Raw genomic sequence first — 16787 nt, forward strand, 5'->3', positions numbered from 1 at the left:
TAGTGCGAGTTGTTTCTAACTCTTAGGGTGACGTCTTGTGACATTTACTAGGCAGACCATATATATGGGGTGGGATTGCCAGTTCCGTCCCCAGCCCTTCTTTATCCCCCAGCAGATGCCGGGTACTCATTTTACCGACCACGGATGGAGGCCGTGAGCAGAGCTTTGGCTGCATTACCGCCGCTTACCACTCTGCGCCACAAAGGATCTTGTGAGGTTAGTGAGGTTATACTATACTAACCTCACTCATTCTTTGGCCTGGCATTTTCACTAACAAGGGATCTGCAAAAATCCCATGGGATATACCCAGTCCTCCTACAATCCCCACTGGCAAGGCAAATCTTTTCCCCGCTTAACACAGACCTTTTCTGATGCTGTTTCTGGAAGGTAAGAAACTGCTTTATACTGAATCAAGCCTTTGGTCTATCTAACTCAGTATTGCCAACCCTGACCAGCAGCAGCTCTCCAGGGTTTCGGATAGGAGTCTCTCCCAGCCCTAATTGGAGATGTCAGGAACTGGCAGTTACTCTACCACTGAGCTGCAGCCCAGTTTTTTTCTTCAGCCTGGCTGTTTTTTTTCTGATGACAGAGGCTGGCAGCTGCACTCCCCTCCATCTTCCATGGGGAGCTGTGGGTCCTGCTGAATGCTCTGCTTGATTTGGAACCCAGACTGGGGATCTCTGCCAGGACTGGGGTGTTGGGGGCAACTCAACTCTAGGCTTGTGATGTACTGGGTTGGACCATGCTTTCATTTAGCCTGCTGCTCTCATGGCTTCACTGGAATCTTGGTCAAAGGGATGTCCCACCATCCCTGCCATCTTGGGAGCTTTTGGGCTGGTGTTGGTGGGGATTTGAACCTGGGACCTTCTGCATGCAAAGCATTCTGCTACTGAGTTGCCCCCATCCCCACTGGCTCAACAGGCAGCTATTTCCAAAGTAAGTTGCCAGCTGCCACGTGAAGCTCTATCTTGGCCAGCTAAATGAACTGTAGCACCCAGTCTGGAAGCACCCATAGGGTACAGGAACTGAGACAGTTCCTATGCACTCGTTCCACTCCTCTCTTTTATTCCTGGCAGGCCTTCTCTGACAGGCAGAAATCCCACAAGCAAAGCTTCTCCTTCCTCCATGCTGTTGAAAGCTGAACCAGTTGGATGTTTGGCTGTCAGCTCTGAAAACACAATGCTACCAATCTGAAATTAAGAGGTGTGGCTATTTTCCTTAGCGGCTACACCTTTGTTCTCATTTTATTTCTGTCCCACAAAAGAACTCTGTGTCATGCAGAAGTCTGCATACTCATTTACTGGCAGACGTTGCTAGAAGCTCGGAGGGTGGTGACTAGAAATAGGGCCTTTTCGGTTGTGGCTCCCGAACTATGGAATGGTTTCCCTGATGAGGTGCGCCTGGCGCCGACGCTGCTATCTTTTCGGCGCCAGGTGAAAACCTTTTTATATTCCCAGGCATTTTAATGCGTATTATTGTATGTATTGTTGTATTTTGCTACTGTTTGATTATTTTTGTTTACCTTTGTTGGTTTGATTCTATTGTTTTATTGTATTTATATATTCCTGATTGCTTTATTTTATGTACACCGCCCAGAGAGCCCTTGGGCTTAGGGCGGTATATAAATTAAAATAAATAAATAAATAAATAAATAAGATCATAAACGTTCCTACATTATTTACTAGATTCTACCTCCCTTGAGGATTGTTAGATACATGTAATAACACAAAGTAAGCTTTGCGTTTAGGTCTGGCCTTTCTTACACCAGGAATTTTGCACACATGGGGCTTAAACTGAGTCAGGGAGCCACCAAGACATAGCCCATATCGCTTCTCAGTGCCAAGATTCAGCACTAAAGTATATCATATAGCAATAAGTGCATTTGAGCATGTACAGAGTGTCATCCTCTTTGCATAGTCAGAAGCAGCCAGTGTCTCCAGGATCAGAGCAGAAAAGGATTCCAGGGTTGCGTAGATATCATACATTGAAAACACACGACTTTCCCCCAAAGGATCCTGGGAAAGGTGCGAGGAATTATAGCTCTGTAAGGGGTAAACTACAGTTCCCAGGATTCTTTGGGAGAAATCAACTCCACCCCCCCATGCCTTTAACAACAGCACATCAGGAAGAAATTCAGTAAGTCCAGCCTCCAAATAAAGAGATCTAATGATGCTCACCTGTTGAATTCCTCCAGCAAAAAGAAAAGGGGGATGACGAAGGATAAAAGAACATAAGATGGCAACCCGAGTCAGAGAGAATGACCACATTGGGTCCCTTACTCCTTCATGGCAATAGTGGGGCTGCATCATTCATGACCTACCCTGAGTCTGGACTAGAACACAGGAGTCCCTGCTCTGATTTTATTGTGTTTGTTTAAAAAACATTTAGGCCACCCTTCAGCGAAACAATTAAGAAGATTAAACCCCCCAGGATAAAGGCATGTATTGCAGGGCTGGCTGAAGACATCTTGCTGCCTGGTGTGTAATAACTAGTGTCCCTGCCCCCAGCCCTGAAATAAAAAATGCATAAAACCATCTTGTAAAACCAAGGCTAGCCAAGTCATTTTGGCACCTGAGGCTTGGGGTGGGTGAGAAATTCGATTCAGTTTGCATTTCAAGCCGAATAGATCAAATTTGTACTTTCCGAAACAATACGGGAACAGAAACACAGCCATCCATCGGATTTCGCACTTATTTGAATTTTGCAATGCAATTCACCAACCAAACACTGTTTACAAAAATACATACATTAGGGGAAAGTGTGCGTAAAAATTAATATATGAGTGAAAATAACATACAAAAAGGCATTATATTATGAGAAATTGCTTGCAAAAATGTGTTTATTAGGAGAAATTTGTACTAAAATGCTGGAGAATTTTCATGCGTGTTTTATTTAATCGCAAATTGTTGCAAAATGTGGAGAAATGAATTTCAGATTGGAAAACTGAGAAACAGAGAGAACCAAAAGGGACGGACCTTTCCAACCCTCCTGGAGGCACAAATTCCTTCAAGTGCTCTGGGAGCAAAACAATACAACCGCAACACCTGAGATGATGTTGTGCTACTTTTTCATGATTTCCAAAGCCAGTTGCCTGAGGCAGCCACCCGACTCCGCCTAATGGTAGGGGCCAGTCCAAACTGAGCAGAGAGATGCCGTAAAAATTCAGCATGAAGCCTCAGCAGAGCAGGATTTAAAACAACAACAACAACACCACACACAGTGAATTGCTATTATCAGAACCTGCTTTCCTCAGGACCTTCTCATCCTTTAAACCCTTCAGACCACTTTTCCCCCTCCACAGGGAATACTCTTCAGCACTGATGCAACCCTTGTAGAGTATTCTAGCACTTTCATGCACATTATAAGCATCTCAGTGATGCTTGCGTTGCATAACTAACAGCCCTGCAAGTTATGCCAGTGTTCTTTTCGGGGGGGGGGTAGGTTAGGGAGGGGCTGAGACAGCAATTGCCCTAAGCAAAGCCATCTGGTAAGTTTGTTGCAGAGGCGAAATATTTATTTATTAGATATAATTTTTATGAAGGGGAGAACAAGGCTACAAATCTCTCTCTCTCTCTCTCTCTCTCTCTCACACACACACACACACACACACACACACACGAGAGAAAGCAAGAAATGCTCAGAATCACAGCAAAGTTAAGTAGAAATGCCTAAGATACAAAACAAAGGTCAGTATTTACTCAGATTATTCTGTCTCTCTTCCCAGGTCCCTTCGTGTGCAGAACTCTGTTCCCAAGATCCTGGTCACTGATCTCTGATGTCAAGTCTTTTTCCTGTTAAAAGACATCCATAGATTCACCTAGCTTGCTGGTGTCTTTGGGGTCAGAGGTGAAATTTTTTAACTGGGTGTGTGAGAGAAAGGGGACTTCCCAGCTCACCATCTTACCAAATATGCTCTCCCAGTTGCCAGCCTCCTCTCATCCATAAGTTTAGATTGTTAGCAATCCCCTTCTCCCCCACAAAACCTCAGTGTTTCTAAAATGACAGGTTCAGGAGCACCTTTGAACCTGGAAATCCTTCCTGCTGTTCTTGGAAGTGGGTGGCTCCTGCTCACATTTTCTGAAGGCAGGCCCAGTGCCAGCAGTCAGCCAGGTCAGGCACCGGGCAAGGGCCCCTCACTGACCCAGCCTGGATATTCATAGATCTATAGGCCAGTGCATTGCACTTGGGTAAATTAAGATGGCAGGCGGCCACCGTGGATGGGAGCCAACTTTGGCTTCCTTTCTAAAGTGACACTGCCAACCCACCTATTGCTAAAACATCACCCGGGGGCCCGATGAGGGCAACAGAGGAAAAAATGTGTCATTACATTGGGAATGAGGGTGGTCACATTCACACTGTACATTTATTCCACTATTATTCCACTTTTATAAACAGTCATGGTTTCCCCCAAAGAATCCTGGGAAGTGTAATTTGTGAAGGGTGCTGAGAGTTGTTAAGAATGCCATATTCCCCTTACAAACCTGTAGTTCCTAGGGCTTTCTGGGAAGGACTGGCTGTGAAAAAAACCACTCAGGGAATTGTAGCTCTGTGAGGAGAATAGGGTATATCCTAGCAAATCTCAGTACCCTTCACGAACTACACTTCCCAGGATTCTTTGGGGAAAACCATGCCTGTTTAAAGTGAAATAGTGGTATAAATGTACAGTGTGAATGTGGCTGGTGTGTTCGGGGCCCATCAGTGGCACTGTGCCAAGGGTCCCCTGTAGTCTGGCAGAGCATCTGCCTTACATGTAGAAGTTCCCAGATTCATTCCCTGGCATCTCCAAGTAGGGCTGGGAGTCAGTGCAGATAATACTGAGCTGAATGGACTGCTGGCCTGACATGGTATAAGACAGCTTCCTGTGTGTCCCTGTGGGACCTGAGGAAATGGTACTCTGAGCACGCTCCAAGGCATCATACCACTTCACATACAGCCAGGTTAAACTATAGCCTTGACGCAGGATTCGAGCTAGGCCCTGCTTAAAAAAAAGTTCTCCCAAATGTAGATAACTCCGCCACCTTGTTCTCCACTATGTCCGCTCTTTTCCCCTCAGTTCCTGTTTCCAGGCAAGCAGGGCCATTGGTTGAAGGGAACACAGGAAGCGGCCTCGTACTGAGTCAGACCATTGATCCATCTAGCTCGGTACTGTCTACACTGACTGGCAGTGGCTCTGCAGGGTTTCAGGCAGGTGACATTCCCAGCCCTACCTGGGATCGAACCTGGGACCTTCTGCATGCAAGGCAGATGCTTTACCACTGAGCTACGTCCCTTCCCTGCCTCAAGACTGGGTTCAAAGTTAAAGAACCCTTAGAAGAGAGGGCAGGGGATTTGAAGTTGCCCGTCCACAGTGAGCAGACTGACTGAGCAGGCACACAGGTCACCTGGTCAGAGTTTTCCCCACTCCTCTTTGCAAGGAGTCATGCCTTTAGTGTGGGGGCATGTGTTCTCTGGAACTCCCTGCCTATTGACATTAGGCAGGCACCATCACTGTATTCTTTTAGATGCCTTCTGAAAACAGGCCTGTGTGGACACATGATTGGTTACAGATTTTATTGTGCTTCATTGTTTTTAGATGTTTTTGACCATTTAACAATGTTTTTGTTTTTAACTGTCTTTTTATCACAGATGGATTTGCCGCCCTGGGCTCCTTTGTGAGGAAGACCGGGATATAAATTAAAGTAATGAAATAAATACATTTAAATTATAGCATTTCTTTTCTAAAAGTGCATCTACACCTATAAATTAGCAAACACAAATTTTATGCACATCTCTTTTGTCTTTTTTTTTTTTGTGATGTGTAAGTGGGTCCCATTTCCCCACTGCTAGTTCCCCTCCATACATGGGCCTCAGCTACCCCCCAAGGCATGTGGGGCAGGGGAAACCAGAAGGCTAGACACAGTCACCAGCTGGTGAAGGCATCTGGTATCTGATCTGGTTACCTCACTATCAGTGGAGACTGTGACCCCGATGTCAGTGAGACAATTTTTTTTTAAAGTTTGGGCTAAAACCCAGAGTGGATTCACTGTCCCGCTGACATCGGAGCCACCAGCCTGCACAGTTCACTGCAGTGTCCTTCCCCGCACCTCCCTGCCGCGCCACCAACTTTAGAAATGTCACAGGTCCATTGCCTCCAGAATCCTTGTGGCAAAGCTGCTATCTGCAGGCATTGCTGTTAAAAGCACAGGATCCTGGGCCAATAAGAAACTTGGCACCCTGTACAACAGGGTAGGCCTAGTGGGAGTAAGCAAGCATTCCTGGTTATCCCTTGGAAAGAAACAGGGAGGAGAGCTAATGAGTTAAAAGCCAAATGGGTGTGGGGAGTCAAGGAAATAAGAAAGGATGTTGCGATGCCTGGCGAACATGGCAGGAAGGAACTGCTCTAATTAGCAGCTTATGAGACTTCCAGAGATGGAGAGTCCCTATGGAGCATCATGTGCAAGCGATGGCTGCTCTAGTGCACTTGCCAGGAAACTGAGTTCAGCAGTGGGAGCTGCGGTGAGAGGTCCTGCTTCTGAATCCATGTTTTACCTCATCCCTCTTCCAACCACAGGAAGGCTAGGTGGGACTCCAGAACCGATTCACACATGTGTCATTCCCATAATCATGACTCCTGTTTGAACTCACGAAACGCTTTGTGCTTGAGGTGATGCCAGAAAGCGGGGGGGGGGGGGGGAACCAAGCCGCTCGATTTAATTTATAATCCGCCTTTCTTCCAAGGAGCTCAAGGTGGCATAACATGGTTCTCACCTGCCTCCATTTTATTCTCACACCAATCGTGTGAGGTAGGCTAGGCTGATAGTGATTATTAGCCCAACAGTAAGCATTTTGGGATTTGTACCTGGGTCTCCCAGGTCCAAGTCTAACATCCTAAGCCAGGAGTGGGGAACATCTATGGGCATCCAGATATTTGATGGACTCCCAACTCCCAACAGCCCCAGTCAGGATGGCCAATGGCTACTGTGTAGACCACAAATTCTCTATCCCAGCTCTAACCACTGCACCACATTGACAGTCCAGGCTGCTTAACTCTTTCCTCTCTGGTGTTGTCTGCTCAGAAACTCTCCCCACCTGCTTTTTCTACATTTGTTCCTCTCCCTGGGTGGAAAAACAGCAGGGGACGATTTGGAGCAGGAAAGGTGTCACATGCATGCTCCCCACCAGCCCTCTATTCACACCGGTGGCCTCCTGCAGCTGTTTTTGTTTTGTTTCTTGCATTAAGAAACAGGGGACAGGGGAGACTGTCCACCCTTCTCCTGTGCAAGCGTTTGGGGGGCACCACACTGCTCTGGCAGCAGAAGGATGCTGCTCTTCACCAGCTCTTCCCCCACCCAAAGGAGGGGCAGGCTGGGCATTGTCTGAACCAGACATCCCAAGGCTTCCCCTCCCAGTCCCTGCAGCCTTTGTTCGGGTCTCTGCAGGCAAATCCCTGCTTGCAGCAAGAGTCCAGGGCCAGCTTCCGGAGAAAGAACCTTGGCAGCAGTTCAGACCAGCAGCAGCAACAGGAGCTGCCAAAGGCTCTGTAACCGAAGGGGGGGGGGGAAGCTTCCCTCTTCCTGTCTCTGTGGGTTACTAGTCTCCCAGCCCTGCACTTTGTCCAGCCAGGCTGTGTCCTTAGCCTACCCCAGTGCAGCCCCTAGCACCAGGAGGTATCTGCATGCATGCATAAGGCCACACGGCAAGCACAGCTCATAGGCTGCCCTCAGAGAACTCAACCGTTACTTTCATGTACTGCAGAGGCGGCTGTGGGTTCCATGTTAGTGGTGCAGCGGACTCCGGTCTGGGTTTTACTCCGAACTTTCAAGCATCTTGGACAGCTCCTTGAAAAGTTCGGACTAAAACCCAGAGCAGATTTCACTGCCCCACTGACATGGAGCCACCAGCTGCCCCTGATGTTCTGTCTGCCAAGGTGACAGGCCTGCAGCTAAAAGTTTTTGCCTGGTTGTGTCAGATCAGTGTGTGGGCTCCGGCCTTTCTTACCTCTGCAGTTCCTGGCAGTACATGCTTGTCTCTTCCAGTTTTCCTTCTGCTCTCAGAAATCTCCTTTCCTCATCTTTCTTTCTTTGTCCCTCCTTCTATAGGCTTTTTAGCCTGCTGTCTTCAGGCCTTGGCCTTTCAGCTTCTCACTCTTGCTCCAAAGCAACTTTCAGCTCACTGCCTATACCTCCTTCTTCCTCCTGCCATCTTGGCACTAGGCTTCTTTACACACACACCCTTGGCTTCCCCTCCTAAGGTTTCCAGTCGTCTGCCCACACAGATCCTCCTCTTCCCAAGCCCATGCAATGGTTTGGGGTTCCCCACTGCCACTCTCAACAAAATTGACCTTTCGCTTCAATTCACAAAGCTGAGTTGCCTCAAACGTTCCAAGGCTGGCCAGTTCCCGCAGCATGTGGAATGCTTGCAAACATTCTGTGGCACCACAACACCTTAACCAATCGGGTGCCAGAGAGTTCGCATTTGCCACAAAAATGTCTTAGTGGTGGGCCCATGCAGATGCAGAACACGCACAAGGGGTTGGCATCATTGGCAACGACTGCACAGTGAGCATGGAGAGAGATGGCAGCTTAGAGGACTGTAAACAATTGATCGCTGACTCAGGCTGTGAGCCTACAACAAAGCGTTTCCATTGGCCACACCTGGAGAGGGAACGGGTTGATCTACTGATCAATTGTGAAATCTCTATGAAGCGAATTAAAAAAAACTGCACTCAAGCTGCTCCCACCGTGTTTTACAGGAAAAAGGGGTGGGGTTGGATTAGTGTCATGTGCCCGTTTTCAGAAAGGAGAGGTAGAGATGCACTGGAACCAGCAAAACAGTGATTGTGTCTCTTCTCTCCCTTAGGATCACTTTTTGCTGCTGGCCACAGAGGAAGAGATCCATTTGCAGCCACTGCAAAGCTGCCAATGGCAAAACAGGTGAAGAAAGAGGATTAGGGCTTCCTCCTTTTAAACATTTTTACCCCCATTAAAATTTTCAGCCAAAGGTTTCTGGCTGAGAAATTTTGGGCTCACCTCTAATTTCCAGCTGACCACCTAGTGCTTCTTGGTTAGTGGGGTTTTTGCAAAGCACGCTGAACTAAGAGTGAATTAAACAAGAGGATCAGTTAACCCAGATCAATTCCTCCCCACTCCCAACTCCTTAAGTGTTAAAAGAGATCTCTAGCCTGTGCTTTTGGCTCTGTGTCTCTGATCCAGGAATCTAGTACCCAAAATGAGTAGACCACGCAAGGCAGAAGGTCAAGCCCACTCGCGAGCACCTTGTAGGGAGAAAAGCAAAACAAACAACTATTCCCCTCACTCTCAGCTCCCAATTGAAGTTTCCTTTCCAGGAAGGAAGCCTTAACGTCCCCCAAGTCAATGCCAAAGTAATTTTTTTTGTGAATGGCTGGGGTGGGTGGGAAGGGGAACTGGTTACCTCTGACTCATCAAAGGCTTCAAATGGTACATCCCAGATGAGAGAGGAAATCCAGTAAAAAAGAGGGGGGAGGTGTATGGACAGGGGGCACAAGGTCTGCCAGCAACCAGACAAGAGCAGGGGTGAGAAAGCCAAACACACTCAGGAGTCACACTTGAGGTTACAATATTTTTAATTGCTAATGTACAGTGTAACCCGGGAGGGAAGGGCAGCAGGTAACAGACATGTCAGAAAGGATGGGAGTGAAGATGCTGGAACTATGGCATGAGTCCTCCAGGGAGGGCGAGGGAGGGATGCAAAATGACCAGGGCTGCCAGCTGATCTGCTCCTGTGCCTTTCAAAGTAAGCTCGGTCTGCAGAAAAAAAAAAAACAACCTGGCAGGTGGAGCTTTTCATGGCCTGGAGATCAACATTCTCACCTACTCTTAGCCTGCAGATCAAGCAGCTATGAAAGGCACAGGAATGGCAGGGGGCAGGGTTTGTTTGTTTTTAAAGGTGGTAACCCTAAAAATAACAGCAGGCCTGAGTGGGAAAAAGGGAGGCAGGAAATGGGGGCATATTGGGCCAGAGGGATTTGTGAGAGACAGGCACAACCCCATCCCTTATTTGGAAAATACAGGGAGAGGGGGCTAAGGAGATTCCCAGCTGCCATGCAAGGAAGGGATGTGTAGCCATTAACCCCCCCTTCCCCTCTTCCGATAATGCTTCTTTTAAAATCAGTGGCCCATATATATGTTCCCCCCTTTCCTCTTCCCCTCATTGCATCCGCCTCCTCCACACCTCAACTCGACTCTGCCATAGCTCTGCAGCTTCACCCTGCTCTCCAAGATGCAACATCATTAAATATACTACACTTGTTTTAAAAAAGAAAGCCCCAAGTCTCCCCCCCAAAAGAGCCAGTGTCTTGACCAGACAGTGCAAGAGACAAAAAGGGGGACACACGCCACGGGGATTAGGGGACGGTAGGAAGACTAGAACCCCAAAAGTTTTCTCCTGTCCAGACAAAAAATGCCATATAAAAAGATGATGCATTTCAATGAAGAAAATAAAAATATTGGAAGGGACAAGAGATAGATAGGGATGGTGGACAACAAGAGTATGGGGTGTATCCACTGCTAGTCCCTACTCAAGAGTAGATCCACTGAAATTAATGAACATGACTAACTTAGGTCCATTAATGTCCATGTGTCTACTCTGACTAGAACTTAGCTGGAAACGAACCTATAACTGGAACCAAGCTGGAGTAGCGTCTGTAGGTAAAAAGTGGTGTTTGAGGAGGATCATCCAGTCTCCAGCTGCCATGATTTTTAACCATGCACAGAAGGCCAGGGATGGGAGGGCCAAAGGTTCCTCGCCCTTGCCAGGTTTGTGTGCATGCAAGTACAGACACAGAGAAGGAAATGCATGTGCAAGAAAGTTGTCAGGGCTTAATGTGAAAGAAGGAAGATGCAGCAGGTGAAGCCTGCCTGGAAGCCAAACCCCTCTGGCTGCAAAGCCCCCCCACCCCCAATGCTAGAGCTGGATTTATGGCGACAAATGCTGAAGGAAGCACATTCTGCACACAGTAAGAAAAAGACAGGCACTCTTCACCAGCTCGCCTCCGGGAACAGAGATAAAAAGCTTTATCCTGACATTTCATATTGGGAACCTGTGCTCATATTAAGCGTGGTGGGCGCTGGCACGCGTACATAGCACCTGGGTGTTGCAAAGTTGCCAACTTGCTAAGGAAAAAAGAAAGAAGAGCACTCCAACCAGCCTCGCCTGCTCAAAGAGAGTATGGATCTGCAGAAATCAGCAAACAACTTTTTTTCTTTCCATAGCATGGAGCCAGGAGCACATTCATTTGCTTATTGCTGCAAATCAAATGGTTGCTAAAGGGACAGCCACAGAGGCCCAGTTCAAAAGTTGGCAGCTCTAATATGTCGATCACCAGGCTTGTGGATGCCGTAGTGGACTTGTAAATGCGCTAGAAACACAAATCTACTTCCTAACCGGAAATGTACAGGTGTGGCAGGTGTTTGTAGGATGGTGGTGTTCACGTGTGTGTGTATAAGCATCCATTCATACAGGCTTCCCCAAATCCACTTGCCAAAGTAATTATGGCAAGATACACTCCCTCTGGCAAGTGACTGAAAGGTAACGAGGCTTTCAAATTTTACTACTGTTTATGAAATATTGGGTCAGTTTCACAAGGTATGAAACTGTGAGAGCCTCTCTGTAGGAGAATGCTTGGTCAGGTTTCTTCTCTATGTTAATCCACTGTGTCACACGAAGAACCCAGATTACAAATAAGGCTGGGTGATGGTGGTGAGACTGCAAAGTCTGAAGACCTCGCAGTCACTGAGAGAAGGGAAATTCTTTTTCTTAAAAGATGGAAAGTCCTATGTCAGCTAAAATGATGAAACTGAGGTTGTCATACTTTGGACACATAATCAGAAGACATGATTCACTAGAAAAGACAATAATGCTGGGAAAAACAGAAGGGAGTAGAAAAAGAGGAAGACCAAACAAGAGATGGATTGATTCCATAAAGGAAGCCACAGACCTGAATTTACAAGATCTGAACAGGGTGGTTTATAACAGATGCTATTGGAGGTCACTGATTCACAGGGTTGCCATAAGTCGTAGTTGACGTGAAGGCACATAACAGCAATCACCTATTTCATTTAGATGTATATTTGGACACATGCACTGTTTATATTAAAAGTATGTCAGGATTGATGGTTTATTTGTATTAATGTGAGCTGATGCTTTTATACATACCTTTGCCGCTCTCTGGTATTGCTTCTAAACAAGAGATGGATTGATACCATAAAGGAAGCCACAGACCTGAACTTACAAGATCTGAACAGGGTGGTTCATGACAGATGCTGTTGGAGGTCGCTGATTCATAGGGTCGCCATAAGTCGTAATCGACTTGAAGGCACATAACAACAACAACAACAAAATGTCAGGCTACTGACTTAAATGGCAAGCACTTCTTTGTAAGATTGCTCGTATTTCTCATTAAAAGCTGACAGCGTTTATTTCAGCTGGCTGAGGACAGTATCCTCTGTATTTTAGTAGCTGTATGCTGAGTTCAGTGGAACACACTCCCCAGGTAGTACTGTATGCAATCAGGCCACACACACACAAATTGGTCTTTAACATGCCACAGGAATCTTTCCTCAAGAACTGGCCCTCTGTTCTTCAGGTTTGCACTAAAATGTCTTAGACAGAAGATTAAAAAGAGGCATCTGATTAGCCAAAACCCACATTTTCCTGTATGATTACACGCACATGTGCACATGTGTGTGTGTGTAAAACAAAGACCAGTCTTAAAAATATGAAGGGAAAAGAACAGCCAAAAGTGGTTGGATGAACCACAAATTAAAATAAAAAGAAACTGTAAACAGAGATGTCATGTTCATCAACAAACATAAAGCTTGACAGCATGAGCCTATATATGTCTACTCAGAAGTAAACATGATTGTAAGGCATGTGGTTGGCCACTGTGAGAACAGGATGCTGGATTCAATGGGCCATTGGCCTGATCCAGCAGCCAGATTCTTCTTAGGTACTTACTGAGTTAAATGGAGATTGCTCTCACTTAAGCACATACTGGATTACAGCCTGAACTATGTAACTTCGTTAGACAATTTATCTATGTTGATAAATGCATAGAATATGGTGGGAGTGAACTTCATGGCTGGCTAAGAGAAACTAATCCTCTGCTACCAAGCCATAATTTGAAAAGCCTTGTACATATATATATACATACGTACATATGCACACACACATACGAATAAGGTAAATGAGTGACATGTATGAACATCTTAATGCTTCGATGAGACACAGTCACATGCTGCTATACATGCAGGTGGACAACAGGATTCCTCTGTTCCCTTTTGCTGCATGTTTCACACTGAGGATAAAGATAGGAACATGAGCGTTCACAAGTCTTTGCACAACCAGGTGAAAGAAGAACAAGCATTACCTACGGCGAGCAAGAATCACCTCCAAGTGACCAAATGGGGAAGATTTACAAAAGGTGATTGCTTTCAGACCACAAATGACTAACAGAAGTGCACCAGAACGGTGATGAAAGACAAAGCAAAACAAAACTGATGTGCCTGTTAAACCTTTGTGAATTTACTTGCAAGGTTGTGCTTGCATGTTACTGATGTACGTGCACGTGTGGGTGCTAGCTTATGTCCACAGGCAAGCAACAGGTATACAGGTGGTGGCATATGTGGGGGTACAAGGGCCTGTGTGTTGGTGATGTGTCTACTAGCATTAGGGGCGGGGGTCTGGGCATCTGTCAGTTTCTTTTTTAAAAAATAATAATGATCAGGCATTTTAAGGAGGAAGTAGTAGTAGTCATGGCAGCACAACCCCTCCACCTCACCCCATTCCCACAACAAAAAGTCCAGATGTAAGGATGCTCCCTGTCCTTGTAGAAGGAAGGGCCCAGAGGGGGTGTGTTCCCCTCGCACAGTCCAGTCCTAGCATCCTCTTCATCCATTGTGTGTGGTGCACAGCAGGCAGGGGGCAGGGTTCCTCTGGAACAAGACAACTCCGGACTTACTCTCAGCACTGCAGGGAGGCAGAATTTTAAAAAGAGAAAGAAAAAGAATTTACACCCCAGAATTTTCTCCTGCTCCACCTCAGGCTCCTCCTTTCCGGAGCCTGTCTTGGAAAGCTCCCAGCCTTCGCTGGCCTTGTTGACATGCTTGAGTTCCTGATGGGACATAGTCACCAAATAACCCCAAGGTCTTCACGCAGGCTGGGGGGAGAGCAGGAAAAGTTTAAAAATATATGGGTAGGATATGAGAGACATACATCAAATGCTCTGAAGAGCTGCCAGCCAGCCAACCTACCAGACTGCTTTGATATTATGGTTGGAGGTAAGAGAAGGGAAATGAATGAAACTATTATATTTATATGGACTACAGATTTTCATCCATCTTTTTCTTTTGACTTGTCTGATCTATCCTGGTTTGTTAACATACAAGAGAATTGCATTGTACGGTTGCATTGTGAGCCGTCCTGAGTGCCCCACTATGGGGTAAAAAGGTGGGATAGAAATATTTTAACTAAAATAAATAACACTAATAAGAGAACAAAAAGACTGAAAATAAGGAAGAATCCCCCCGTCCTTATTTTCTTCAGGTGTGCTCTGTAACAACCCATCCTAACTGGGTAAGACCGTTATCACTTTGAGGAAATATCTTGCTTTATTGGGAGCCTCTCAACTTCCAGCCGAAAGGCTTTTTCACCCACATAGGAGGCCTAACTTGTGTCGCCGACACATGCCTCAAAGCAGGCCCCCGAAATCCTTTTGCATTGCCCCATGTCAGCAAAAGGGATAACCTCCCCCCACCACCGCCCCAAGTTAGTTGAGGGTGGGGTTATACCACCTTCCACCTCCTCCAGTCCTTACCTCATTTGGCCCACCTCCGCCGCCACCCCCAGGGCTCAAGAGCCCCGTCTGCTCGTTCCGTTTGTCTGTCTTCATCTCCACCACAGTGTCATCAGGATTCCCTTCCTTGGGGGTTCTGGGAGAAGGAAGCAAGACATCTGAGCACAGCATTCCAGAGACAGGTGGCGGAGTCAGCCAACGGGATACGGTTACTTGCTGGATGTTCTTTCTCTCCCCACCCCTGGCTTCCCCAGTCTTTCATCTGTTTATGGCTCTGCAGCTAAGAAGGACTGTGCAAAAGTTACATATTTAAAATTTTTAAAATATACATATATCAGGGATGATAGGCAGATCTGTATACATATTTGCATATGAGCATAAGTGAGTTGGATTTGAATAAACCTCTGAGCAGGCGAGCACATTTTTAAACTTACTTTTACTTACTTACTTATTAGATTTATATCCCGCCCTTCCTCTCAGAAGAAGCCCAGGGCAGCAAATAAAAATACTAAAAACACTCTAAAACATCTTAAAAACAGACTTTATTAAAACATCTTTAAAAACACACCAAAAACATCTTTTTAAAAAAGCTTTAAAAATACGTTAAAAAGAAATTCCAGCCCAAATGCAGACTGGGATAAGGACTCTACTTAAAAGGCTTGTTGAAAAAGGAAGACCTTCAGTTGGCACCGAAAAGATAACAGAGATGGTGCCTGTCTAATATTTAAGGGGAGGGGATTCCACAGGGTAGGTGCCAGTACACTAAAGGTCCGATTCCTATGTTATGCAGAACGGACTTCCTGATGAGATGGTATCTGCAGGAGGCCCTCACCTGCAGAGCGTAGTGATCGACTGGGTATATAAGGGGTGAGACACTCTTTCAGGTATCCTGGTCCCAAGCTGTACAGGGCTTTGTACACCAAAACCAGAACCTTGAACTTGGCCCAGTAGCTAATGGGCAGCTAAATGGGGGTCACACTTTGAACTTAATAAGAGTGAAAAGTAAAGGTGTCCCCACACTTGTAGTGCGAGTCGTTTCCGACTCTTAGGGTAACGTCTTGCAATGTTTACAAGGCAGACCATATATATGGGGTGGGATTGCCAGTTCCTTCCCCGGCCTTTCTTTACCCCCCAGTGTATGCCGGGTACTCATTTTACCAACCACGGATGGATGGAAGGCTGAGTGGACCTTGACCCCTTTTACCAGAGATTCGACTTCCTCCTTCCATTGGAATCGAACTCCGGCCATGAGCAGAGCTTCGGCTGTGTTACCACCGCTTACCACTCTGCGCCACGGAGGATAAGAGTGAAAGACCATGAAATAAGCCCTCCTCCCCTCCCCGCTGAAGAAGCCGTGAAGGTGCAAGGCAGAGGGATCTTTAACCCTTTCCTCCCCAGTGTGAGCAGCAGGCAACGGTTTTGCCGGAACCCTGCCCTTACTGGCTGTCTGAACCGCTCGCTACTCTTGTGCAGCCAAGATAGCAAATGGAAAAAGGAGAGGCGCACACTTCTGCTGCCACAATGAAGAAGGGGTTAAAAAAGAGTCCTTCATTTCCTATACATCACTTTGCATAGGAGAAAGCAGCTGGTATGCATAGTAAGGTGTGTGTGCATGCTTGAGATGAGGGCCAGACAGGATCCCACAGGCTGGATCCATCCCCTTGTGTGGGTTCCTTATTCCTGGCATAAATCTGTGGTAGAAGTTTATAATGGGGAGGCAAGCGTGCAAGTGACATGCAGGGCCAGCCCTATCACTGGGCAGAATGAAGCAGTTGCCTCAGGTAACAGATTTTGGGTGTCACAGGGGCAGCAAATTATTTAGTTGGTGACTAACGGAAGGAGAGAAGTGGGGTTTTTCTGCTTCTTTATTTTATTTTATTTTATTATGAGATTTGTTAGTCGCCCATCTGGCTGGTTGGCCAGCCACTCTGGGCGACGTACACGTTAAAACAGTATATAAAACAGTTAAAAGTTT

At 46.5% G+C, this 16787-nt stretch overlaps 1 protein-coding gene across 1 annotated transcript in view; it reads right to left on the reverse strand.

The window, feature by feature from the left end:
• Positions 1-9561: 9561 nt before the first annotated feature.
• BCAM (basal cell adhesion molecule (Lutheran blood group)) overlaps positions 9562-16787 on the reverse strand; it is a 66262-nt gene continuing 59036 nt past the window's right edge. The window contains exons 15-16 of the mRNA XM_061597878.1: positions 14834-14948; positions 9562-13986 (exon numbers count right to left, since the gene is read on the reverse strand). Coding sequence (XP_061453862.1) covers positions 13981-13986; positions 14834-14948 — 121 coding nt within the window. The 3' untranslated portion in view covers positions 9562-13980. The remainder of the gene's footprint in view (positions 13987-14833; positions 14949-16787) is intronic.

This window comes from Rhineura floridana, chromosome 15, assembly GCF_030035675.1.
Source record: "Rhineura floridana isolate rRhiFlo1 chromosome 15, rRhiFlo1.hap2, whole genome shotgun sequence".
NCBI classification, from domain to species: domain Eukaryota; kingdom Metazoa; phylum Chordata; class Lepidosauria; order Squamata; family Rhineuridae; genus Rhineura; species Rhineura floridana.